The 27,886-nt window shown below is 40.8% G+C and overlaps 1 protein-coding gene across 17 annotated transcripts in view; it reads right to left on the reverse strand.

Annotated features, from left to right (window-relative positions):
* Positions 1–4,278: 4,278 nt before the first annotated feature.
* Positions 4,279–27,886, reverse strand: part of ENOX1 (ecto-NOX disulfide-thiol exchanger 1) — a 583,643-nt gene continuing 560,035 nt past the window's right edge. For all 17 annotated transcript variants that reach the window (XM_021929581.2, XM_031655830.1, XM_031655829.1 and 14 more), the window contains 3 exons: positions 26,828–26,930; positions 14,248–14,333; positions 4,279–4,619 (listed from right to left, as the gene is read on the reverse strand). In XM_021929581.2, the coding sequence (XP_021785273.1) occupies positions 4,488–4,619; positions 14,248–14,333; positions 26,828–26,930 (321 nt within the window). In that variant the 3' untranslated portion in view covers positions 4,279–4,487. The remainder of the gene's footprint in view (positions 4,620–14,247; positions 14,334–26,827; positions 26,931–27,886) is intronic.

Raw genomic sequence — 27,886 nt, forward strand, 5'->3', positions numbered from 1 at the left:
AAAGAAATGAAATTCTGATACATGCTACAGTATGAATGAAACTTAAAGTTGTTATGCTGAGTGAAAGAAACCAGACTCAGAAGGGCAAATGCCGTAAGATTCCACTTACAGGAGATACCTAGACCAGGGACATTCGTGGAGATGCAGGGAATAGAAGTTACCAGAGGTTAGAAGGGTAAGAGGATGAGGAGTTATTGTATAGTGAGTACAGAATTTTGTTGGGGATAATCTAAAAGTTTTGGGTATAAATAGTGATAATTGGTTACATAATATTGTGAATGCATTTAATGTCACAGAATTGTACACTTACGACTGGCTAAATTGTTAAGTATTCTATTTTACCACAGTAAAAAAGAAAAATTTAAAAATAAGGGTTCTGCCAAGGCATTACAATGGAGAGACAAAAGTTTTAGCCTCTATTGCTGGACCTAATACCTGAATAGATTCTGATTCAACAACTTCAGAAAGTTCCTGTGTGAGTTCTTCTTTCATTAATGTGATAAATATTTATTTAAAAGTAATGATATGTCATGTCAGACTCTGAGGGACTAGAGGGTTGAGTAAGGGAGGTCTCCTGCCTGCAAGAGTGGAAAGACAGCCACATTAAAAAATGATTAAAATACAGTAAATGGGCTGCAATGGATATGTAATGAATAGTAGGGGAAGCCCAGGAGAAGGACTCCTGAGGGAATCAGGACCTCATAGAACAGTTGATAATTGATCTGGGTTGGAAGTTTGAATAGGAATTGGGTTGCTGATTTTTTATTTCAATAATATGCAGTACATTCTTGCTCACATTTCCCACCTTGGAATCTTGGATCTAAGATATTTGCAGCCTTTTCAAATATTTTGTAGTATTTTCCCTTTGGGTAAGTATAGGCAGATTGGTCCCCGGAGGTAGAAAAACATCTTGGATCATTCTCTGTCCTACTTTCTAAATATTTGTAAACCAAACCACTTCGAGAAATGATTCCAAGTAAATGAGATGTGTTCAGGTCCATCAAAGAGCTTGTAATATAATAGGGCAAGGACAGCTGGTGGCAGGTGCCTTCAGAAACAGTGTGGGATGGCTGTGCAGAGGCAGGAGGAGCGACTTCTGCTGGTGCATGAAGGCTTATTTCACATTTAAGGTTGGGTAGAACTGTGATAACTAGATATGATGAAGGTTGTTTCATTCAAATAGATGAACAAAAGCAGAAAAGCAAGAAAAAGGATGAATCGTTTTCAGGGAAACAGTGAAAAAGTAAGTTGGAAAGGCCCTTTGGGACCAGATCACAAGGATCTCCAAACCTTCAATATTTTGCTTATTCTAAGGAGAGAAAGGCGTGAAGAGTTTTCACCCCTCTACCCATGTGTAAGGGATGGTGGAGAATAAAGGAGGATAAAAAGGGATCCAAAGGCACTGGATGGCACTGGGCTCACAGTTGGGTGGAATGGGTTGAACTATTAATAGAAGTATGACTAGTGAAAAGGAGAATATGTTTTGGAGCCAGTTAGCCTTAGGTTCAAATCCTGATTCAAAATTTACTAACTGCAAAGTTGGCCAAATTACTTAAAACTTAGGAGCCTCGTTATCCTTGTGTGACAAATGGGTACAATAATATTATCTTCATATAGAGTTACCAGGAGGATTAAAGAGAATGGGGTGACAGATACACGTAGTCTCCAGACCACCCTCATAGGCACTGTGGTTAGTTCCTTCCCCAGGTGATCGCCAAAGTCCCATCTGAACTTGAGAGTCTGTGAAATAATTTATAGAGGATAAAAAAAAATCCAAAAATCAATTATTCACATAATTGAAGTTAAAATATATAACCAACGTATTTCTAGACAAGTAATAGAATTCATTTCAATTGTAAATAAAAAAATTACAGCCAAAATAGATTTTCCTAGTGCAGAAGCTTCTCTCCAGCAATGACTCTAATATTTTTGGAAGCTGAATTAACCGTTCCACTCCCCCAAGTTGCCCCGTAGGGCTCATATCTATGTGTTTGGAAATGATATCTTCTTGTCAGATCTAATATGAGGTCCCTCAGCTTTGCATGAGCACAGAGCTCAGAGTTAGGGGTTTATCCTGTGAAGGATGTCTTTCTACTAAAGTGATTGCCAGTAATACTTGAAAGTATCAATGCATGTTTGAAAATATCCACCATGCTTTCCACTAGAAATAGCATAGGCTGTGGTACCTTCCCCTGTGTCCTTACTACACTTCATGACTTTACAGAACTAGCCACTTTACTGAATTCTTTTTTCCTTGTTGTTTTCCAGGTGAACTGCTTAGGTTTTCTATTTTACAATAGTAGCATCATCTGTAAATGATGTCTTCTGCTTTCTGACGGTTGTGTCTTTATTTGTGTCTCCTGATTTGGAGATAAATCTGTCAGGATGATGGTGGTAGTAGGCATGGACTGATGGTAAGGGAAGGTGTGTAGGGTTTAATACGATATGGACATATAGTTTGAATGCCATAGCACCTATCGTATCTTTCTTGTTACCAGAATCACATCATATAGAACCTTTTGGGAAAATGCCTTTCTCTTTTTTCTTTTTTTTTTTTTTTGAGACGGAGTCTTGGTTCTGTCATCCAGGCTGGAGTACAGTGGTGCAATCTCGGCTCACTGCAACCTCCACCTTCCGGGTTCAGGTGATTCTCCTGTCCCAGCCTCCTGAGTAGCTGGGACTACTGGTGCCTGCCACCACGCCCAGCTACTTTTTAAAAATAGAGATGGAGTTTCACCTTGTTGGCCAGGCTGGTCTCGAACTCCTGAACTCAAGTGATCTACCTGCCTCGGCCTCCCAAAGTGCTGGGATTACAGGCATGAGCCACCGTGCTGGGCTGAAAATGTCTTTTTCACACTGAACTCTGAGCACATTAAGGAAGAGGGTCTTTTCTTACTTACCTTTATATTCATAGTGTTAGCCCTGAGCCTGAACAAAACACGTGTAGATATTTATGGGAGGTATGAGTAAGTACCTTAATTTATCAGAGATCAATAAAGGTACTTATCAATAAAGATATCAATGAAGGACAAAAAGTCCAATAGGAAATTATGAGTATCTTTTCATAATACCAGAGAACATTAACTGTTTAGCTGTCTTCCTAAAAAATGTTTCAATTACAATTAAGGATACTTGTCTTTTTTGTGATTCTTATGTAGGATAGCAGGAAGGGGACAAAATTTTAAGTCATATCCCATTTGTTACTAAAATAAAGAGGGGAAGCCCAAATTCTGTCTAAATTGTTGGTCTGAGTGTAGATTCCTTCGTTTCTTTTCTAATGTGTTTTCCAGTAAACATACAGATATATAAATCCAAGAATTAATAACATTAATGGACTACTTTGTACCTGCCCAGGAGGACAAAAAACAAAGTAAAAATTTATTATTTGTGGATTCTATGTTCTACTATTTTAAAAAATCTACTCTAATATTGTATATTAATGCTGTATAATCTCCTTTCTTGGTAATTTCCACTCCACAATTTTTATATATTCCTATTTGAAATAATGTTTTATCTCTTAATGTCACTCATGTATTTTATCATTTTTAAATGATAGGATATGAGGTGGGACTGAATAATGAGAAAAAGATTTCTTAAGGGAGAAATAAAATATATCAAAGAATAATTTGTAAAACCAACATGGTAGAAGTCATATTTATTGAAAAAAATTAATATCTTTGCTATAAAATTTGTAACAGGAATATTTACTGAATGTTTATTTTGATGCATAAACCTGAATGCTACATACCAAGTACAAGACAATAACACTAGTTTTTCCTTTATTTACACTTTATGAAAATTGTTATGCAGTCCATGTTAAAAGAACTTATGATGGAGAATTGTTACATTAGAAAAATAATATTCTTGATAAAGCATTCTCAATGTGTCCAATCATATTTTCTGCCTTTTCAATAAGGCAAAAGTCCCTGGAACAGCATATAACTTAATTTACAAAATACAATAACTGTTTAGACACATATTCAAGTTTTCTTTTGGTATGATTTTCCCTCACTGTAAAATTATTTTTTCTTTTTTCTTTTCTTTTTCTTTCTTTTTTTTTTTTTTTTTTACTAAAACAGACTTTCAGGAAAATGTCATTTAATGATTTCAGCTATACATTACATATACAACTCTGTAGCCTAGCAACAATCATTGCTACACCATCATTAACTTTAAATATTTTGCTTGGTGAGCTATTCTCAAATGTAGCATATTTTAAGATTTTGCCATCATTATGACTGTGGAATCATTGTTTGGTTTTCATAGGAAACAGATCTGTCACAGTATGAAGCTTTGTTTATTTTAAGGAACTGGTACACAATTACATTTCCACTCACAAGAGAACGCCACACATATAACTAAAGGCAGGCTTCGACGGCTCCACAAAGGTTGCGTGCTGGACCAACCCCACACCTCCTGCTCCCCCATCGCACAGCCCTGGCCAGGTTCACAAGGTTTCACTTCCAGAGATGTTTAGGTCTTCACAGTTAGGTAGTTTTAATTCCTTCAAAGGCACACAACTTCCATCTTTTTTCCAGCGTGGCTCCCACACCCGTGAATTCCTGTTTGAACATGCGTGGCAGCCTCATCAAAAGCATTTCTATTTCATTTGCAGATATCTGTTAGAAAAGAAGAAAAGTCACTTTGGGGAAAGGAAGTCATCTTAAAGGAGGAACGGATTGGGGAAGGATGAGCTTTCCCAGTGATCTAAACAGCATTTAGTTTTCTACTGGGCTGTCAGGGGACGTCCTTACAGAAGGGACATTCAGAAGTACTGAATATCTCCCAAGCAGCTGGCGGGGTGGGGCATGAGTTAGCTGGGCGGAAAGTGCTGAGTTCACCCTTCATATGGATGGCTACCTTACAGGCAGCACCAGGCCTGAACAGCCCTCCCCTGATATAAAAGGAGATGGGGAGGGAATTTAAGAGGGCTCAGAGCAAATCCATCACTACTCCTGGAAAGCTACTAGTGGCTTCATCCTCATCTATGAAGGACAGCAATTTTCTTGAATGCTGCTGGGAGCAGAGGACATTCGGGTGGATTTCTTGCCACCCACATTTCTTTCTCTTCCTTAATTTTCACATGGACCGGACACCATGAAGGTTTCGGAATGGAATCTAAACTCCAAAACCTACAACAATACAAGTCTTGATATCCAGTCATAAAATTCAGGTATATTTTTTAATGCAACTTCTTTCTTCTCCATATTTTTATTAGATGAAGTTTTACACCAATAATTCATTTTAAAGAGCAAATCAGCCATAGTCCCTCTGCTCTAGCACTGTGATTGCTTTTGTTTTCCTGTGTCAGTGTGCCAATCCATGTGTGTGCATGAGGATTTTATATCACAGGATGGCCAATTTGGGGTGTGGTATTCTGTTTGAATATCCCCAGAATTTGGGGTCTGATACTCTGTTTGAATCCTGTATCTTCAGTCTTACAAGTTAAATGACCCTTACACAAAGGCAATTAGTCTCTTTAAGCCTCAGCAAATGGAAATAACATTTAATAAGGATAGCATGGAAACGACTGGCTTAGCACAGACTTGGGCACATAGAAATGTTCAATGAATCAGAGCTATTACACTTTTTCATGGTGTAATCACTGTAGAGATATCATTTTAGAGTCTACACTTTCCATTTAACAATATTAGGATTCATTTAAAAGAGACACCAAATAGACCAAGAAATCTAATCAACTGTTCATTTAATGTTCTCATGGAAAAGACTTCATATGATACATTCAATATTCCTGGGCCTATAATACAAAACTTTAGTTAAATAGAGGCAGTCCTGAAAATGGAAATAAATTGTATTCTAAAATTTTTTGTGAATTATTTTGAAATCTGAATGCATTTTCCCATAAACACCATATTAGAAGGATGGTTAAATTCCCAGGTCAACCGACAAAAGCCTGTGAGACAGATTACGTGAAGGTTCATAATAACTGAGAAGTAAATTTTCTTTCAGTGAGCACTGTGCAAAACCCCTTCATCACCAGTGTCGTTTCATCCTCATAGCACTCTGGTGAGATTTGGGAGCAGATACTATGATGTATCTCCACTTTATAGCTCAGAAAACTGTGTGAACTACAGATGGTTAAGTGTTTTATCAAAGACAAAACTTAGGAAAGAACCCAAGGGTTCTTTCATGGGTTGGGGCCTGGGCCTTGATTGGTGTGCCTTAAGCACTTCCCATGATTGTCAACAGCCAGGGGTGGACAACCAGGGGTGTTGGGAGGTCTTTCTCAGTAGCAGTCACCTGGGGCACTTGTTAAAAAAATCATATCCCTCAGCCAACCTCTTCTCTGGAGACCCTGATTCAGCTGGTCTTGGGGGTGGCCCACATAATCTATTTTTAACAACCGTCGCAGATCATTCTTATAGTCAGGCATATTTGGGTTAAGAATGGGGACTTAGGCCAGGCGTGGTTGCTCACACCTGTAATCCCAGCATTTGGGGAGACCAGGGTGGGTGGATCACGAGGTCAGGAGGCCATCTTGGCTAACATGGTGAAACCCTGTCTCTACTAAAAATACAAAAATATTAGCCTGGTGTGGTGGCACGTGCCTGTAATCCCAGCTACTCGGGAGGCTGAGAGGCAGGAGAATCACTTGAACCTGGGACGCAGAGGTTGCAGTGAGCCGAGATGGCGCCACTGCACTCCATCCTGGGAGACAGAGAGAGACTCCGTCTCAAAAAAAAGAGAATGGGGACTTAAGCCAGACAAGCTTGGATTTTACTCTGGCTAGGCCTCAAGCTGTGTGACTTTGGGAAGATTACTTAACATTTGTAATTCTCAGTTTCTTCAGGTGTGTAATAGAAGTCGTATCAGGGCATTGTAAGAATTATGTGTAAAAGGTAACACAGTGCCTGGCACAAGTTCTCTCTTATGTAGATACGTATATGTGTGTGTATGGAATACTGATAGAAAATGACACGATTATCTAACCTTTTGTGGCATGGAGTGGTATGTGGTCAAACCTAGTTTTTCACTGGTCTAGGAGGACGTTTTCTTTATGCCTTATGAGACCAAGTTACCTTCTCAACGAGTTCCCTTCTTTTGGAGGAGTACAGCACAGATCATCTATGGTGGGCTGTAGTCTCCAGTCAAATTCAAGTGCCACCCCTGGCACGTCCTTCCCCAGATCAACGAGAGGCCATAGTGGAACACACAGGCCGAGGTGCACACCAGCCCACAGCACCTTGTTTCCTGTAACCGCCACCTCCCTTGGAAATGTAGGGAAGAAGCCCTGTGCCATTCATTAGGAAGGGGAGAAAAAGCCAAGTTCTTGAGGGCAAAATAAATATCTGATTTAAAGATAACGTGTAGGAGGCCAGCTGGGGTCAGGAGGGGCAGTCCCATCCAGCAGCCCTGCAGCTGGCTGTAAAAAGTTTGACAACTTACAACCACCAGGAAACTTTTCCTTGCCAGACTCTTCTGAAAACACTGTTTAATTCTCACCACACTCTCATAAGATAGGGAATAATTTACCAACAAGAAAACTGAGGCTCTGAGAGACTCAGTAAGCCCCACAGGGTAACACAGGCAATAAGTGTGGACCAGACCCCCTGGCTGTGGTGCCTCGTTCTTAACCACCCCTGCCCACCTCCACCAGGGAGGGGATCATGAAGTAAGGACAGGAAATAATCCTCTTGGTCACTGCCCCTCTGGCCCTGGGTGGGTGTGGATGCCATGGAAGGCATCTGTGTATAGGAGGGCAGGGCTCTTCTGTGATGAATACTCTCAGACTGATATCAACATCAACAGCAAAACACTGAAAATTTCCAACTCAGCTGGCTCACACACATTCATATTGCTGATGCTTGGGCACCCCCACATGAACGATCCACCAAAACAGTAAGCAAATCGTGGCAAGTCTTGGCCAGCATGTACTGAAATGTGGCAACATCTTGTTTTCCATGGCGTCTTTTGACCTGAGCCTAGACTTTAACCACAAAGGAATCAGGACAAGGCTTGGAGCAGGAGAGTGGTAGCTACCATCTGCTGAGTCTTCACTGTGGGGTAGGGAAGAATAAGTGCTTCACCTGCATTATCTCATTAGAAAGCTCAATAAACAAGCAATTGCACCCCTTACTTGCTGGAGTGAAGAAAACCAGACACAGACGATTTGGATCACAGTGATAGAACAATCAGTAACCTCTTCCAGTTTAGTAACCAGTTAAGTAACCAGTCACTTAACTTCTTGGCGCCTGTTTTCTCATTTGCAAGAGAAGGGAATTGGAAAGAAACACAGGGAATGCCCTGAGGACTTGGTTTGAGTGCTGGCCTCTTCATATCCTAGCTCTAGTCTTAGGACAAGCCATTCAACATTTATCTGTCAGTTAGGTTGTGGCAAAGATCTCAAAATGAGAGGATGTAATAGGTCTTTTGTGCATCTTAAAGCACAAAACAAATGACAGTCCCCACTTTAGTAGCACTTACTGTGTGCCAGATACTGTTCTGGAATGCTTTGCATCTACTAAGTCATTTAATACAAGGATAACCCCCCAAAAACCATTTTACAGATGGTGAAACTTAGGCACAGAGATGTTAAATAAACTGCCTGAGATCAAACAGCTAAGAAGTAGTGAAACTAGGATTTGAAATCCTCGTAATTACTTAATACATGCTTCAGATTTTGAGAAAGCCAGAAATTAGTACAATGGGAATTAATCTCAAATGTATTAGCTGTAGTTTCTGTTGGTAGTGTAAGGTAACAGCTGGGTTCTGCCACAAAGATGCAAATAATATAGAGTTGTGTCACAATTATGGAGCAGACCACTTCAAATAAAAGTCTATCTAAAATATTCATTTAATAAGGCTCTCAGCAGCTGGGCATGGTGGCTCACACCTATATTCCCAGCACTTTGGGAGGCCAAGGTGAGAGGATCACTTGAGCCCAGGAGTTTGAGACCAACCTGGGCAACATAGAGAGACCCAATCTCTACAAAACATACAAAAATTAGCTGATACGGTGGTACGTCCCTGTGGTCCCAGCTACTCAGGAGACTGAGGCAAGAGAATCCCTTGAGCACAGCAGTTGGAGGCGGCAGTGAGCTGTGATCGCTCCACTGCACTCCAGCTTGGGCGACAGACTGAGACCCTGTCACAAGAAAAAAAGGGATCCCAGCTAATTCTAGAAGAATTCCTTAAAGTTCTTTAAAGATATTCCTGTCTCATGACAGAAGAAAGAGCAGGGCGAAACCTGTATCAAGTAAGTTAGTTTTATGATTTTCAAACTTTTCCCCTACTCTGACAAAATAACCTTTATGATATCTTATCTTTTGGGATTTTTAAGACAAATTCAAGAGAAAATTCAATTTGTCCTTCATTTTCTCCCTATGGCCAAATAATTTTTACTTTACAAATACTTCCACTTACTTCAGTTTTGTTCTCTTCCTAATAATTTGTCAGCTATTATCTTGCCCGTCACAATATCCTTTGCCTTCCTACCAGTGTCATTACATAAAACCAAGCCCCCAGACCTCAGTGGCTGAGCTCTGAGTGAAGTTTATCCCTTTCCTCATCCTGCACGAGAATCACTTCTGAAACCAGGGATTCTCTCTAAGCTGCTACTCCTGTTCACACATGGAGCCCCGGGGTCTAGGGAAGAGCTGTTGCTTGCCCAGCAGGTAAGTGAAGGAGTAGAACTTGGAGCAGGGCCTGTGAATCCAGCCCGGCTTTCAGAGTGACGCATTCCCTCATTCTCAAGCATATTATGAGGAGATTGCAATACATGTGGTTAAGGGAGCACTGTGCAGCACTGTGATATAGATTAGAGATAGATGCCATGACTATGAAATCTTTTTCCCATACACCATGTATTTGGTGCTCTAGCAAGTGCAGAGGATAGTCATAACCCTGAAGTTTTGATTACCCTCTTACCCAGCTGGCTTTTGTTCCAAGAAATTTGTGGCCTATATATTTTCAATCTTTGATATATATTCAATCTTTGATGGAAGTGGATTCTTCCATCTATTTTGTTTGAAACTTTCTTACACTTATTCTTTTAGGAAGGATTTATCTGCTATAAATACAAAAAAGAAAGCAAACATGAGAAGGAAACAGGCTCTGTGTAACCAAGGAGCTTGTGTGCTGTTAATACCACAGAGGTCATTTATAAAATCTGCTTGATTTATGTTTTAATTTGCTGACTCTAGGCCAAGCCTACTGCCTCCTTGCCTGGCCTCTAAGCACATGTACAAATGGACACAAGCAGATGCAAATCAATTTGTTCTCATCATGGTTGGCTCCATACCCCATATCATCAGGCAAGGGAAGCCTGGCGAAGAGGGGCCTCTGTTTGGGCTACTGAAAAGACCCCAGCAGAGGCGGGAGCATCAGGGAAGCCAGTTGAAAACCAGACTTCCTTCCATGGGCAAAACTGACTTTTAGCCTTTAAATGCACATTTAAATCTTGTTCATTCTTCACATCCTGGGCAGGGCACAGTGTTAGCACACACAGACACCTCGCAATAAATGTTCACAGAGAGAAATACAAAATGTACATGGGGCAAAGGGAGGGGAGGAAGGAAGGGAGAAAGAAGGAAAAGAGGAAAGAAGACAAGAAGCCAGGAATTCGAAGGAGTGAAGCAAGAAACTGGTAGAGGAAGGGAAGGAGGGAGAAAAAATTGTGATGAAAGAAGATAAACAGGAGAGAATTAAAAGGAGCAAAGAATATGGAAGGAAAATGCGGAAGGAAGGAGAGAAGAAAGAGTGGGTAGAAAGGGGAGAACAGAAAGAAATGTTGGCAATGTTAGCTAAAGCATCCCCAAGGGAAGCCACCGGAAGAAGCGTGGACTTTAGAGTACCTTATGTTAAGCATGACTCCCACAGATTTCACCCTTCTTTAACTCCTGGTTCAGAGTATCTTCCCTACCCAGTTTAGCACTTCATTAGTTCATGTCTGATTCTCAAGTCATTGCATAACTAGGTGACAAGCTTGTTGAGAACAGGGTTCTATCTTAGATTTCTTTTGTGTCTTGGCCATCTCCTGTTCTTCTCTGGTCCCTAAGACAGTGCTGGGTACATGAAAAGCAGTGAGTGATCCCAGCATTCATTAGGTGTTCACAGAGGTATGCTATTAGTACAGATGATTTTCCCCTCTGTGGGAAATGTAACACATGCCCATGACCTCTCAAGCTGGTCACAGTGGTGTCGTGCCAGAATAGCAGGCCCTTCTAGATCCTCCAGCCTCTGTGGTCACATTACGCCGAGTCTGGTTTTCAGAACCGAATCTTCCACACCATGGGCCTTGGGAAGAGGCTGCAGGTGTGTAGAGGGGGCAACCAGACATGCTTGGAACACTGGGCCTTCATCTCCTAAAGGATACATAAACAGGGAAGAGCAGACGAACCCTCCTCTTGACTGTAAGAAATATTCATCTGCTAATGCTTCAGTCAAATGTGTCTTCTGGGCTGCTTTGGACAGACAAGAGGTTGGACTTGATGGGCCCTGGGGCTGACACGGGAGATTCTATGTATTGATAGAAACCATTTTCATGATAGGGCTGCCTATTTTAAAGAGTTTGCCTGCTGTGCTCTGGGCAAGATTTTTGACTCAGCAAAGCTGCAGAAGCCATGCCCACCCCCCAGCCCTTACCCTGTCTTCCTCTGAATGAATCTTTCTTTTTCAAGTATTTCTGATACAAGAGAACAGGGTGAATGAGAGTGGGTAATTTAGAAAAGGCCAAGAAGAGAAAAATATGCAAATATCAAGAGCAGGAATAATATTTAACTGGAAGATAGCTTATTATTGGGCTACATGGGTTTTAGGAAGCCATGTGCAATGTACATGCCCAGCACAATTTAAATTAATTTCTTCCATTCCTAGTCATTCTTATGCCCGTATGTAGGCTTGGGGGAGATCCTAACAACAGTGACATTACAGGACTGGGTTAAGCCTGCTTTCCCTGTTCTCGTCAGTACAGGGTGGGCATTGGATTTTGCTGTCTGGATTAAAAAGTCTATCCTCTCGGCCTCACTGGAATAGAAAGAGCATGTGGTCTGATCCCTGGTGCCCAGAAGTTTTAGAGTTCTTTTTCAATATACTTTCTACCCCAGGCATGAGGAGGAACCGGACAGCTCTAGTGGGCATTTCATTCAGAAGATGGAGGGCTATCTGGGGGTAGGCAGGGGACACCTCGTGTGTTTCCTCTGTAAGGGAAATACTTTCTTCATCTTCCAAAATAAAAGTACCAGTCTGTGATGAGATGCACTTCCCTTGACTGAATCCCATCCAGAAAGGCCCATCATCTAATGGCCAGGGACCAGGCATGTGAATTCTCTCTCCTCAGAGACTGGTAAGGGAACATCACAAATCTTACCTGAGCCCTGAGGATAAGAATAGAACAAGAGCTTCCACCATTCCCCGGCCCGCAACCCCAGCCAAAACAAATCAATTCATTACTTACCTATCCCTCCCTGCCCATTCCCAGGAGATGATTTTACACACACACACACACATAAGCAGGCACACACACTTGTGATCATCATAGATTGTCAGCCTGCGATGATGGAGTGGAGGAAACAAAGAGTCCTGAAATTCTTCGATAAACGACAAGTGGATTCTTGGCCATTTCGGCTTCTACTAAAACAACTGCTTCTCAACAAAGGCTTCCCACTTGGGACTTCCAGAAAGGGGAGAACAAAAATGTCAACAATACAAGGGAAGGATGGTAGCAACAATAGGATTCATTTCTTGAGGGCTTATTCTTTGCCAAACACATTGGTGCAAGCAGTGTTTTGTTTAATTCTCCAGGCAAAGGTGGCGGTGATATTAAGGAACAATGATACCAGTAAAGGAAACAACAGCAGAGAAATCCTTCAAATCTATATGACAACAAAGGAACACTGTGCAGCAAGTCCTTCTCATTTCATCTGAGTTTAACATGAATGCTTTCTCTTACTTCCCTGTGCATGTGAGGGGAAACCACAGAGAAACAAATAGATAATTCTGAACCTCCAGAATTTTAAAATTCTCTAACTCCTTTCACCCTGTTTTGTTCTACCCTGTCATGAAACGCATGGATCTGTATAACTGAAAAGATTCCTCTCAAAGGGGAAGTGTTAGATTTATTGAAGAGGTTAAACACTTTTGGGATCACGTATTGGGAAGATTATTTGAATCAAAATAAGAACACAAGGTAGTCATTTGGTGCATGTAAGCCATTGAAAATTTAGCATGAGGTATCTGTAACTGTTCGGGGACACAGCACTGCAGGCTGCTGGTCTGGTCGTACCAATCCCATGCATTTTGCTGTGCGCTATAGAGGACCTTCTTACTTTTTTCCATTTTCTTTCATGACCAGAAATTTGACAGGCGACTAGCTGGCTTCTCTAGCTTCTCTGTTTTGCTTCTGTGTCCACCCCGCTCCTGGGCTTCCCTAGTATTGGTTAATGATGTTGTTTTATTTTGTCAGGGCCCCTCCCATTGTTCACATGAATTTGACACATAAATCACATTCTTTTTGTCTCTTCTCTTTGGGCACACCAATACTGCAATGGGATAGGAGTACAGCTAATTTGTGGATGGGAAAAGCTGAGCTTCAGGGAGGTGAGGAGTGATGTCTGGCTCTGGATGTGAGCCTGGAGGGGCACAGCTGAGAAGAATTTTGCAGTCACTTTTTTCTACCTAGAGAACAATGCTGGAAAACAGCCATTAATACAGCTTTCTTGAGTCATATCAGATCTTTATGTTATTTGGGATGATTTTTCCTCGATTGTGTGAAGTCTAGAACATGGAATCCTATAATAATATGGTCTGAGGATGATGCCCTATTAGCCACACTCACCTGATTTCACCCTTATTTTGGGAACTTTCAGGTGAACCTATATTTTTAGATACCTATATATCTAAAAAAATTATATATAAAATATTTATATATATTTATATATATTTTATACATAAATTTATATATATTATATAAAATATATATTATATAAAATATATATATTTTATATAATATATATATAAAAAAATATATTTTTTTAGCTTTCCAAATTAATTTAGCATCTGCTAAAAGTCATTGTCATTTTGGATATCTGCTCTTCTTTTTACAAAGACAAAAGCAAGCAAAAAGAAGAGAACAATCTGCCAAAAACTGAGGTCCTTGCAAAAGAAAAGGGCTGATCAACCCCCATAGGCTGCTACAGCCCTAGCGCAGCTCATGCAGAGTCCACCTGCAGCCAGCAGTCAACATGCTAAATTTTAGCAATGAAAGTTCGCTCAAGCCAAATAATTTACCTTAGAGTCCAGCTGCTGCATGTATGACCAAAGATATTCTATGTTGGCTCCAAAAGGATGGACGTGAAGAAACGTAGATATGATACCTGAATTAAAAAGGCAAACATTGGAAATTATTCAGAGGCAAATGAGAGTCTCCATTAAATAATGCCATCTAACCCCAGTGACAGTTTTCTCAGGCTGAGTTATGGTCTTGCCATTTCTAGCAGCACTCAACAAGCATTCAATAATAGCACATTCTGAAGGCAGTAAGAGTAACATGGTAAACAGAACACTTGATCTCCTGGAATGATAGTAGTTAGCAAACCTAGACTCTGAGATAATATACAGCTGAATAAAGGTATTTCAAAACAAAGACTCCTGGAAGCATTTCAACTACCAATTTTATGCTTGATTTACCAATATAAAATTATAGTTATTGGAAGGATAAAATTATCTTTTCTTTCCCTCAGTGGACTTTGCAGTATGAAAATGGCTCATACAACTGTGTCAGAAATCACACCGCCTCAAATTTTCCTGATAATTACAGTTGCTAGTTATGAAGAGTATTTAATCTATATTTCCCCCAACTGCCATTGAAGGAAGCCCAAATTCTTCCTGAAACATTTGCTGTTCTTCCTGGTTGTCGCTCTTGTCTAAAAGGAGCCAGCTCTTTCTCCCCTTCTTGCTGCTGTAATTTACAAGATCATTTTAAAAGGTCTGGGAATGGATGGTTTTAAAAGGTCTGGGAATGGATGGTTTGATTATAAATTATAAGGCTTTTCCATTGTGAAAATCAGCTGTCAACATTGTACTGACAAATGAAAAGTTGGATGTTGATGTCAGGAATGAAGTAAAAAGTCAGCTCCATAGACTGCAGACTGCTTTTTGTTAAGAAGCTGTGCTCTTGTTATTCACAATAGCAAAAACATGAAATCAGCTCAGGTGCCCATCAGTGGCGGACTGCATAAAGAAACTGTGGTACGAACCATGGAATACTATGCAGCCATAAAAAAGAATGAAATCATGCCCTTTGCAGCAACATCGATGCACCTGGAGGCCATTATCCTAAGTGAACTAATGCAGAAATAAAACCAAATATTGCATGTTCTTATAAGTGGGAGCTTAACAGTGGGTACTCATGGACATAAGGAGAACAGTAGACACTGGGAACTGCTAGAGGCGAGAGAGAGGGATGAGGGAAAGGGCTGAGAATCTACCTGTTAGGGATTATGCCATTACCAGGGGGATGAGTTCAGTCATACCCCAAACCTTAGAGTCATGCAATAGACCTCTGTAACAATCCTGCATGTGTACCCCTGGATTCTAAAATACAAGTTGAAAAAGAAAAAAAAAGAAAAGTTGTCCTCAGACTGATAGTTTTTAGCTTTCTGTTAAACAGGTTTCACAGGTTTCAAGATGAATTAAATCTGAGGATAAGCCTTCATGTTCTGTATTTTGTGAACCTTCATGCTTGGGAGCCAGGGCAGACCCTCACCTGTATGAAATGCCATAGGGGTGGGCACAGGTGCACACAGCATTCTTGTACTACGTCATCCTATATTTGTAGGTGACCTTGGATTGATCTGCCATAGGGTTTCATGGCTCCCTGATGCTATGGGATGAGTGTCAAGTTTTTAAAGAGAAGTTCCCGGTTCATCCTCAGGCTGAGAACAGAGAACCAAAGGGACTCCCCAAGACCTATCCTCAGAATGCTGCGTTTCCAGGGCTTCTAGAGGTTGACAGTGAGATGGGGAGGTAGAAACAATGCCCACATTTCCCTGTAAAGGTAGAATATCTGTTTTTAAAGACTGACCTGTTCTTCCTGAGATACAAAGAACTACCATTTCATTCTGAGGTTATATTCTTCCTTTTTTCTTGTCGAAATGTCCTTTTTTGAAATAATGGCAATGGTAGAAGGCAATGATGGTACTTAAAAAATATCTTTAAGTGGAAAAATAGCCACTTTTAATGCACTCAGGCAGCATTGTGTTGTCCCCTCCCCTTATTTATTTACTTATATTTTAATTTTAGAGACCTGGCAGCTACTGCCCTGTGTCTGAAATTCTCAAGTCTGGTGAAGTGGCATTGTAAGTAATTCTATTACTAATAAGAGTTAAAATATAAAAGCTCATGAGTGATTTCTTTCAAAAAATTAGAATATAGTAGAACTATTTAAAAACAATTATTTTCATTTGCATTTCCTTTTTTGTTTTAAAAAATTTTAATTGATATATAATATTTGTACATATTTTTGGGGTACATGGCATATTTTGATACCTGTACGCAATGTGTAATGATAAAATCAGGGTAATGTGCAGGGCCATCACCTCAGACATTTATCATTTCTTTGTGTTGAGAACATCCCAAATCTTTTCTTCTAGCTATTCTGAAGTATATGGTAAATTATTGTTAACTGTAATTTCCCTACTGTACTATCAAATACTAGAACTTAGTCCTTCTATTTTTTGAATGAAAGAGTAAGGGCTGAATCACAGTTCATGTAGAGGGAATCCCCTGTTTCAGGATGGTGAGTGGGGCTTTCACTGACCATCCCAGGTCCTATGGCCACTGCTTTCCACAGAGAGCCTCCCACAAGTGATGGCAGGAGAAGGGCAGGGGAGGGAGAAGGAAGAGTCAGCTTTGGCTTTGTGAGCAGGTGAGGGGGTGCTCCTAGCCGGAAGCTTTTTTCTCCTCCTCTATCGTGGGGTTCTCCCAGGGAGGTGAGGGCTGCTGCAAGGTGGGGAGCAGCATTCCTTGGGTGGAAATCCACTTACGCAGCAGGGCTGAGACAGGGAGTGGCAGTGGCACTGCAGAATTTGGAGTGACAAGGGTGTATAAGTCTCCCATGGGGAAAGAGGGCATAAGACTTGAGCAGTCTTAAGTAAACTACCCCAGGCAAATAGATAACAACATTTTTCATATTTAATATCCCCCCTGGCCGGAGAGTCTTCAAAATCTCCTGCATAACCTACAGCCTTTTGTAAATGTCCATGGGTGTATGGTTATCAACATAAATGCCTTTAGCAGGATGAACAGAACAAGTCAGAGGAGGATGGGGTGGGTTGAGGGGAGGTTGATAGCCCTTAGCCTAGGAGATAAAGTGTTGACATGGGTCATTTAGGGACACCAGAAATGGGAGGACCTAGAGTAGCCTCTTTTGTTGCCTCTGTGAAGTTGGCACCCTCTGTGAACACGGATTTGCTCCTCCACTGTCTGCTCTCTCTCACCCCCAATCCTGGGTCTGCAGCCCAAGGAGCTGTGCTCTTGGTCTTTGTGTGTTCTGGTTCCATATCCACAACATAGTACATATTCATAAGAGGTATATGTTGAATGTATTTATTTGCCAGAACTGGCAATCGCCAGTATACTTGTTTAAAAATTCTATTAGTTTATTATTGATAAATGGGAATAAATAAGAACCTTAAACATTTCTACAAGTAGTAACAGATCTTTCAAAAACCAGGTAACTTTGAGGTATTATTCACTGAAAATTCTTATTCTTAACCCGTCCTGTCATGGATCTAGAAGGAAGGAGTAACTTGGATGTTTTGAGCAAGGAAAATTTTCATTGAAACTATTTTGCTCATAACTAAGGGGAAAATCAGATTCTAAAATCAGATTAGAAATCCTGACGTGGACTTGAGTATTCTTTTAGGAGGGTATTCAGAACCATCCCTGTGGTAGCTGATATTAAGAAGCCATTAGCTTTTCCTTATAAGAGTTCAGCAATTGCCACTAGATATATGTAGCGCCAAGGCAGGCAGTCACAAATAGGCTTCCCAAGCTTTTCCTGTGGATGACAACCCAATTATCCAGTGTTGTTAGAGACACAGCAGAAAGGAAAGCATGAGTCATCATCCTCCCCGGTACCTTGCCTCTCCTCAGCCCACCTCCCACTCCTGCATCTGTCCATCCCTGTAGCACCACAGAAGCATCAGTCATGCCACTTGAGAAAATGTTTCTAGGCCCTGTGATTTTGGATCAGGTTCATTTGAGGGGATCTTTCTAAATAAACAAGTAAAGCCTCTTTGCAGCTTTTTTTAAAGGAACTGGGACATTCCCTGCGGATGGAAAAAGGATGGCTGTAACTCAGAAGTTAATGAAAAATACCACAAACCTGGAAAACGGAGACTATTTTATGGTCCTCTGGAATGGACCTAAAGGCTTGTGGTAAAAGGAACACTAAGGAATGGAGGGTGGGGGATTTAGCTGTTACTGAACTGGTGGATCTCCAAGGGCATGGCTCAACAATTGGACTTGCTTGTTTCCATGGAGATGTAGAAGGCCTCCATATTTGAGAATGGGTTTCCAAAAGTGGAAAAAAAACATTTTAAGTGCCTAATTTAAAAAGTTTTTTAAAAGAACAAAGGAGGTTGTCAGTACTATTGGGCTTTTTGCACATCTCAGAATCTTAAAAAACTACTTTAGAAAGAGAAAGTAACTAGCTCTAGATGCCTGTGGCCAACCTCGTTAGGAAGGCCCATTTAAATTGTCTACCCAAAAGCACTCTGAGTTTCTCTCATCAAAACCATCTAGTTTATTTTCATTATTGGGCCTCACTAAGACTAAGGATGCAGTATTTAAATTAACCAAATACTGCCAGATTTGTACTGCTTCATCACTTATTTTAATACTTGAAACACTTAGCAGCCAGGAGGTGGCAAGGTGCTAGAGGCACAGCATTGTATAAGATAGGCAAGGGGCTGGTCTGTGGAACTTTTATTCTAGGGGAGCAACACAGACAATAAACACAAAGATGAAAAATAAAAATTTTTAGATAGTGCTTAGCACAATGAAGAACACACATCAGGGAAGAGGACAGGAGAGACAGCAACCTGCAGCTTGCTGGAATGCTACCTTACACAAAGCAATTGATGTGGTTTGGCTATGTCCCCACGCAAATCTCATTGAATTATAGCTCCCATAATTCCCACATGTTGTGGGAGGGACTCGGTGGGAGATAACTGAATCATAGGGGCAGTTTCCCCCATAGTGCTCTCATGCTAGTGAATAAGTCTCACGAGATCTGATGGTTTTATAAGGGGAAACTTCTTTCACTTGGTTCTCACTTCTCTCTTGTTTGCTGCCATGTAAGATGTGCCTTTTGCCTTCCACCTTCTGCCAGGATTGTGAGGCCTCCCCAGCCCTGTGGAACTATAAGTCCATTAAACCTCTTTTTCTTTATAAAATACCCAGTCTTGGATATGTCTTTATCAGCAGCATGAGAATGGACTAACACAGTGATTATGTGAAGGCCTCTCCCTGAGAAAGCAGACCTTCTCAAGTGTGAGATGAGAAGGAGCCAGCCATGGAAAGCCTGGGGGAGACCATTCCAGGTACAGGCCACAGATAGTGCAAAGGCCCTGAGGTGGAAGTGAGGTGGCAGAATACACTGGGCTGGAGAGTGGCACGTGTTTAGAGGTAGATGGGGGCCAGATCATGCAGGACCTTGTGTGCCAGGTGAGAGTTTGGATTAGATTTAAATTCTAAATATGGCAGGAAACCAAAAGAGTGGTTCTAAGCAGGTGCTTGTCATGATCTGAATTATGTTTTAAAAACTTCCCTCAAGCTGCTGTATGGAGAGTAGAGCAGAGGGGAGCTGGGAGGCTAGTCAGAAGGGTTTGCATGAGACTAGAGTGGTAAGTCGTGATCTGGACTGCAAAGGGAGAAGCAGACTCCAAAGGGAGAGCCAGGGGGCTGGTGTGAGCAGTGAGGCTGGGGAAGAATGAAATATGAGTAAACAATTTTTCACTTGAGCAACTGGGTGGGACTATTTTCTCAGATGAGAATACTGGGGCAGGAGCACATTAGGGCAGGAAAAAGGGGAGTCCGGAGTTCTGTTTTGTCCTCATTAAACTTGAGATGTGCATTAGCATTTAAATGAAGAATATTAAATGGCAGCTGGAGATGGTATACATTTGCAATGGCAACAAAAAGGGATTTGAAGCCAAAGTATTCATTGAGATTACCTAGGTAGAGAAGGGGCCTCAAGACTGAAGCCTGAAGAAGCCCAAAATGTAGAGGTAAGCTGAAGAAAACTCATGAGAGGACTCTGAGAAGAGGGTGTGATCAATAAGAAAGTGTGGCATCATGATGGCGGAGAGAAGGAAGTATTTCCGGAAGATGTGAGTAGTCAACCATGTCAAGTAGCTGCCAGGTGGACAGAGTTGAGAAATTGGTGACATAAAATTCTCTGGTGATGTGGAAAAGAATGGCTTTGGTATGAGGATGCAAGCCAGACTGGAGTAGGCTGGATAGAGAGGGGAGGGAGTGGAGGGAGGGAATGGTGACTGTAAGCATAGTGCGTTGGAGGAATCCTGCTTTGGACAGGGGCAGGAAATGGACTGTTGGTGGAAAGAAGTCATGGTGTCAAGACAGATTTTCCTTCTTGTTTGTTGTAAAGGTATAAGATAGTAGAGTTCATGTTTATATATTGATGCACATGAGCCTCTACTTACATACAAGATCACTAAGGGGCAATGCAGCTTTCCTAATAGTCCTTATATATTAGAGAATTGAGCTGAAAAAGACCATCTAATCAAACCTCCTAATTTTATACAATATGAGGGCTTACACACTTACCACAGTGGTTTGGATAAGTGATTTGCGTTAGATTACCCAGTGGATGAAATGCCTCAATCCACAAATATTTAGGACCCCTCCCACTCCCCCACCACTCAGGGCTGCTTAGAGATCATTAGGTATTATGGTTTCTCCTTTGCATCCTTATGCAAAAGATGGGAGTGGGACAGGTTAGCCCTGATATACTTTAATTATATTGGTTACCCGATGAGAATAAACTATCACTTTGTGCATTCAGTTTGGTCAGCATATTATTATTCTCTTTGAGTGGAATGAGAAATGGAATCTTTCTAGAATATACTTCCCCCTTCCCCCAGGCTGCTTGGAGTTTTTATTCCAAACTCTCTGTATCAGGTTCTAAAGTTCTGGCTGAGATTAGCTTTCTTTACACCCACACTGGTTGATAGTCTCCTAGGAAGCTTCAGAAGACCCTGGGCCCATCAGCTCACTGGGATAGAGCGGCAGCTTGGGCTTTCCGGAGACCTTGGCTCTGCAGATGAACAGCTGTGTCTCTAGACACAGTCACATCTTGCTGGGAATCACCAGAGGCCTGACGATAAACCAGCCTGAAATAGTCTTGTTTCATGTGGACGCCTATATAAAGGCTCCATGGATGTTGAACTGGAGAATCAGCGGGAAAAAAGCCACGTGAAATCTGGGTCTCCTAGTAAGCCATGAGGGGACAGTTGTCTGTGGGCAGCTGCAGAGTGATGAAGCGCATATGGGAAGTGGAGAAAAAACTGTATGAAACTGATCAAACACTTGTGGTTTGGGCTGATGCTTCTCAGTGCCTTGGGATTCTAAAAAGCTTTAATTTTCCAAAAAAGCAGTTTGTTCCACTTACTTGGTGAGTACAAAACCTGATCTTGTATGGTTGGTTAGTTAGTCTTATTTTGTAATATTTGTCTGTCTTATTTTTTCCATTAAACCCCTCAGACTGTATTTGGGCCTCTTAGTAAGTTATTCCTGGTACCTGAAATGCCCTTAACAACTTCTTTATCCATCCAGTGAAAACCTCTTCATCCTTTAGGACTAGCTCAGCTGTCCTTTCTTCTGACAAGGCATCTGTAACATAAGTAGCCCCTTCTCTGTGTCTCTGATTTTAGTACAAACCACCGTTCATTGTCATTAACTGCGTTCTTTCTCACTATCTGTGAACTTCTTGAGGGAAGATCATCTTTCCACCATCAGCTAACGCATGGGTTAGCATAAACTGGCCAGCGTTTCTCAAAAACATAGTACCAGATATGCGTGCTTTAGTATCCCCTCAGGTGTTAGTATTGCAATGAACAGGATCTCTCTTTTTTTGTTTTTTGACAGGGTCTTACTCTGTCACCCAGGCAGTTGTGCAGTGGTGCTGCTCACAGCTCACTGCAGCCTGATGCTCGTGGGCTCAAGAGATCCTCCCACCTCAGCCCCCCAAGTAGTTGGGATTACAGGTGCATGCCACCATGCCCAGTTAACTTTTCTTTTTAAGAGATGGGAGTCTCACTATATTGCCTAGGCTGGTCTTGAACTCCTGAGCTCAAGTGATCCTCCTGTCTCATCCTCCCAAGGTGGCTAGGATTATAGGCGTGAGCCACCACACCTGTGTGTGGGGCTAAAGATTCTGCCTTTTAAATAGGCTGCCTAGATAATTATTTTGCACGATGAAGACTGATTATTCTTATCGTAGGCTCTTGACAAATGTTTGTTGATTTATTGATACGGACGTTTGTGCCTTGGAAACAAGATTTAGGTCAATGACTCATTCTTTATGGTCAGTAGTTTCCAGAGAGGAACATTCTCCCAAGATTACTTTTCTCAGGTACAGCCTAAATATAGCCTCAACTTTATTCACCGAAATCACCAAAAAGTTATTGCTTGACCTTCTTTAAAAATGTTTTTCCATATTCTATTCAGCTGTTTCTTAATACCCACATTAGGAGGAGCATTCCGCTTCTTGTATAGTCTGGTTTTGTGCATGTGTGAGATGGTGACTGTGATGGAAATGATGTGTATGTCCTGATCTGCAGAGGACTCAGGATATGTAATGAAGTTTGCCCAGTCATTGTCAACCTGAGGACAGTTCTCAGGGGACCAGGGAGGTTTTAGAGAAAAGCTGCTTTGTTACAGTTAAAAGTTGTGGAGAAGTTTTTGACTGTATCTGGATAGTATTTACAATGACTAGCATCAACAGGGTGCCAATCACAGCTGCTGGGATTGAAATCTATTGTGTTGGAATTATTATAAAAAGCAAGAGAAGATAGAGTGATATGGACCCAGAGAGTTGTACTCTCAGTTTTCTGCAGAACTATTAGCTTATCAATAAAAAAAATCAGATCCATTTTTCCTTCATAATATCCAGCCAAACACAGCTCCAAAAATTGGCCCCAAACCAAAAGTAATGACTCATTCTATCCCAAACAACTTCAGTGTATGCCAATCCAACATGTAGGCCATATGTGAAATGAACTAGGAGTTCTGGCATAGACATTGAGCAATGTCAAGCTGACCTTATGTGTGGTTACTATAGCATTATGAAACATAAAAGGCTACCCTGCAATGCCCCCATAAAAATGGAATTCTCTAAGGTCCAATTGTATGTCAACCTGTCTCCACAAAAATTGATTACAAAACGAATAACCCAGAAATCACAATAATAAAATATTTTCCAGGGGCCTATCTCTAGTTGAATTGGAAGACTCATTAATTGTCAAGAAGAAAGTCCGTCAGAATGGTCGAATTCTAACAATACTCAGGATCCAGATCTGCAAAATTCCAAATAATGTCAGTGAAATCCCACAGATCCTCTCTAATAAGTACCAACTTTATGCCTTGAAATAAAGACTCTAGTTTTATATAATGGTCATGAGAATGTCTGGACAGAATATACCGTTTTCCCCAGTCAAATCAGTGTCACAAATAATTATACTTAACTAGAATTGCTCATTGTTTAGGAAGTTCTAGCCTCCGCTGTATTCTCTCTGTAGATGGAATCCATTTGAAGAGCTTTTTTTCTCACTCCCTTTCTCTTCCAGGGAATGCTTTGTGCCAGTGTGCGTTTCTTATATAACATTTATGTGCCCCAAGAGGGCACTGATCATCTGACTATATTGGCATACAGCATACACTGTAAGCATGCAGATGGGATGAAGATTTTGCCAATTAATGTTTCCAAGTTGTGGGAGATTTTCTGCTGTATCCTTGGCCTTCTAGGCTGGCCTAGAGCATGACTATTGTGTCCTCTCTACTGACTTTATTCCAAGGGAAGACTTCAGGGGAATTGCAGAGTATTTATGACTGCTCCAGATGTACCAGAAGGACACAGGGCTCCTAGAATCATTCAGTATATGAGAATTCTTCAGTAAAGTGTAGCCCCAGCACCAGAAAATCCTTTTTCTCTATTCTGGTCCAAAGCAGTTTTATCCCTACCACAGTCTGTATCTAGATTCCAGAAGCTTCAGGGGAGCTCTTTATGGACCCAAGAGTCAGGTATCTACAAAGTATGAATGACCAAACTCAATTAGCAGATAGGATCATTTAGTAGCAGGCAGCAACTGCAGCTTTTGGCAGGATCCATTTTGCCAGTCTTGGAAACTCTTCCCCTTTGTGGCATTCTTTTGGAGGATTTTTCTCTCTTTGGAGGATTATCCTCTTTTGGAGGGTTATACAAAAGAGTAGAAGCATATAGATGTTTTGGAAGTGGGTTTGGCCAGGAAATCACATCTGTTGTCAAACTGTCATTAAGAAGAATAAAATAAAATATCGAGAAAGGTAGCAAGGTAATGGATAACTGAAGGGAAAGTTAAACTCCTAAGTTTATTTTAATCAAACACTTAAGTCTCTGGCCTCCCTTCTACCTAAATATTCTCATATATTGATTCAAAATAAGTGTCACCCCCTGTTTCTCTTTTGCTCTACTCCTAACTTCAAATGCTAATATTGGTAAACTAGTTCAAAAGACCAACAGTGAGGGGAAAAGTCTTGGAAAGTTTAGTGTTGGTTGTGTATGCTTTTTATTGGAGATCCTGACTTACTAATATTTTTCTTTCTAACACACTTGAATTAACTAATTTTATATATTTTTTGTGATACCAAAGACATCAGCAGGCATAACATGTTACAAATGTAATCTTCCTACTTATTCCCATTAATGTACCGCATATAAAGCACATCATTTAAAAATATTTGAAGTAGCCAACTGAAAAAAGTACACGTATGTGTGCACATATATAAATAAAACCTAATAACTACTTAGAAAACACTGTAAATGAACTGTGTTCTCCAATTAAAACATAAAAGCAGCAGCAATCTCTAGTGAAAGGAGGAAATAAAGAAAATAGAGATCAGTTCCCATTTTTTTAACCTTCAGTGGACAGAATTATTCCCACTTAAAGAGGGAAAAGTTTACTGCAGATCATTAATTGCTTTGTTCATACCCTAAAAACCTTATAGGGAAAAATCACACCTTGGTCACACTGAGCGACAGAGAAACAGTTGTCAGAGTTAGACATGTTTTCCACTAGAAGAAAAATCCAGTTACCAACTACATATGGGCTCATTCTGGGTTCCTGGAACTGATAGCACATCAGCATGTCTTCTGAGACTCGTGCATGGCATGTTATTACAGCTGTATATCATCAGAGCAAAAAAAAAAAAATTGGTTTTCCTCAGAGTATCTCTAAGTTGATGTCATATTCAATAACGCTGTAGTTGAAAAATCTATATATGATGGATGGACTCTGGACTATCTTTTGAATTTAATTCCTCCTGTGCCAGCTTCTCTAGGCCCTGTTGTACCTGTCATTTTTAGGTGAGCACATGCAGTATTTACAAAATGCAACCAGGGACTAGGCATGGTGGCTCACGCCTGTAATCCCAGCACTTTGGGAGGCCAAGGCGGGTGGATCATCTGAGGTCAGGAGTTTGAGACCAGCCTGGCCAACTTGGCAAAACCCCATCTCTACTAAAAATGCAAAATTAGCTGGGCGTGGTGATGTGCACCTGTAATCCCAGCCACTAGGGAGGCTGAGGCAGGAGAATCATTTGAACCCGGCAGGCAGAGGTGGTGGTGAGCTGAGATCATGCCATTGCACTCCAGCCTGGGTGACACAGAGTGAGACTCTGTCTCAAAAAAAAAAAAAAAAAAAAAAAGCAACCAGGCACTATTTCTGCCAGATAACGAACTGCTGAAGAATAATTTGTCTTGCACGTACATTGGCCTCATTCAGTCTTAACCATGCCACCACGGAGCCAGTCTCACCTAGCAACCCCACACTGGGGTCAGTGCCGAGGTGCAGCTTGAATCAGTTCTGTGCATCACAGCATGAGGGTGGTGGCTTCCCCTTCTCTGAATTTGAGGGCTTCAAATACAGCGTTAAACATACAGGCATCTAAGATGGGCTTCCACGCACACTGCCGGCACATCCTCATCAAGAATTCTTCCTTGTGAAAATAAGTACGACATCTGGATCCACTAAGGATGCTTCTTTTGTTCATCCTGGACAAAAGGATCCAAACTTGGACGGGGAAGCCTGGAGCTGACTGTCCTGGATTAGCCTAGCATCAGTACCCTGCATGGCCCTATTTGTCAGCATTGCAGGTCTAGCCTTGGGGGTGACTTTAGGATGTGGCCTCTGCTAAGGGGCTTAGAGTTTAATCTCAGGGTTCAAAGCTGCTCTTGAGCCTGGGGATATGGCTTGGTTTGGAACTAGATGCAACCTGGCCTCCAGTTGGAAGTGGCATGCCCAAAATTTGAAATTCAGATTTGTGACACATGAGATGCAAATTAGTGTCTTCTTGAACTCAGTTTTATGTCTGACAATCAGTTAATATATACAGTTACAGAAAGGCAAAACCCCCATTAGTCTGTATGCCACTAATTTGAAATGTATGTAATATAATCTTGACGAAATTAATCTCACCTTTTGCCAGAAGGCAATGTTGTTTAAATTAATAAGTTAATAATGAAAATATTAAGTTAATTACTAACAATTATTTAAGAGAACAGATGAAGACAACAGAATTTCCTTACCTATTAGCAGAGCTTCTTTCTCTGATTTTAAGCCTTGGCTTCTTTTCTCAATATTATTCTCTCGGTCTTGGTTGACTAATGCAACTGTCAACACATTGATTTCCTATAAAGTTAAAAACCAAAAACCATATATAGGTTTATGTAGATTCTGTGCATGTCAATAAAAAACACCAGATCTCTTAAACTCTATAAATGAGGTCATCACTTCTATTTATAACTAAAGATCAAATCTTTTATACAATTGATCTATTTGCCCAACAGTAGAAAAGTAATTATGCAAAGTTAGGCTCCTAGATACTGCTCCCAGCATACCAAGTAATTCTCTGCACAACTGGCAAATTTGGCACAAATTACCATAGATTTTTGTCCATGTTTTCATTAAACTCTGTTCACTAAAACTGTATTTGACTATAACTACTTTAACATGTTTTATTTCAAATACGAATAATCTTTGGGAAAGCATACAGGAAACTGATTTATAATACCATGCTAAAAATTTGTCTGAGTGTGTGGAGAAACAGGGCCTATTGGGGAGCTAAGATAGAACTGTTAGAAGTGTTTTTAAATTGAGTAGGTATGGATCCTCATGAATAAATGCAAGAGGCAGATAAAGCAAAGCTTGGAAAATTCTTTTTTTTTTTTTTTTAAAACTAAAAATGAAGAGTTGTACAACAAGCCAATAACATGTGAAACATTGAGGCTGGACTATTTTTAGTTCTTTCTGTGGTCTTTTACATTTAAAAACAGAGATGAAGATTTAACTCATACCATCCTAGACTTTTGATATTAGGACTCAAAATGGAGAGTGACTTAATGGAAAGTCAGATTAAGGATCCGCCTATATGACCTGCATATATGGAATAGTAGAATCCTATTGTTGATTGTGTTTTCATGGAGGCTGGCTCCCAAGATCCCGTTTTTGATTTGTAAGAGCATCTTTCGTCTCTAGTAACCTTTGATGTACAGCCGGCTCCAGACTTAGCTTAGACCACTCCCCAAACTCAAAAAAGAAGTTGAGTCTTATTGGAGGAAAGTTGCTCACTGAAAGATGGCTCCAAA

Source organism: Papio anubis, chromosome 15 (assembly GCF_008728515.1).
Source record: "Papio anubis isolate 15944 chromosome 15, Panubis1.0, whole genome shotgun sequence".
In the NCBI taxonomy this organism is placed as follows: Eukaryota; Metazoa; Chordata; class Mammalia; order Primates; family Cercopithecidae; genus Papio; species Papio anubis.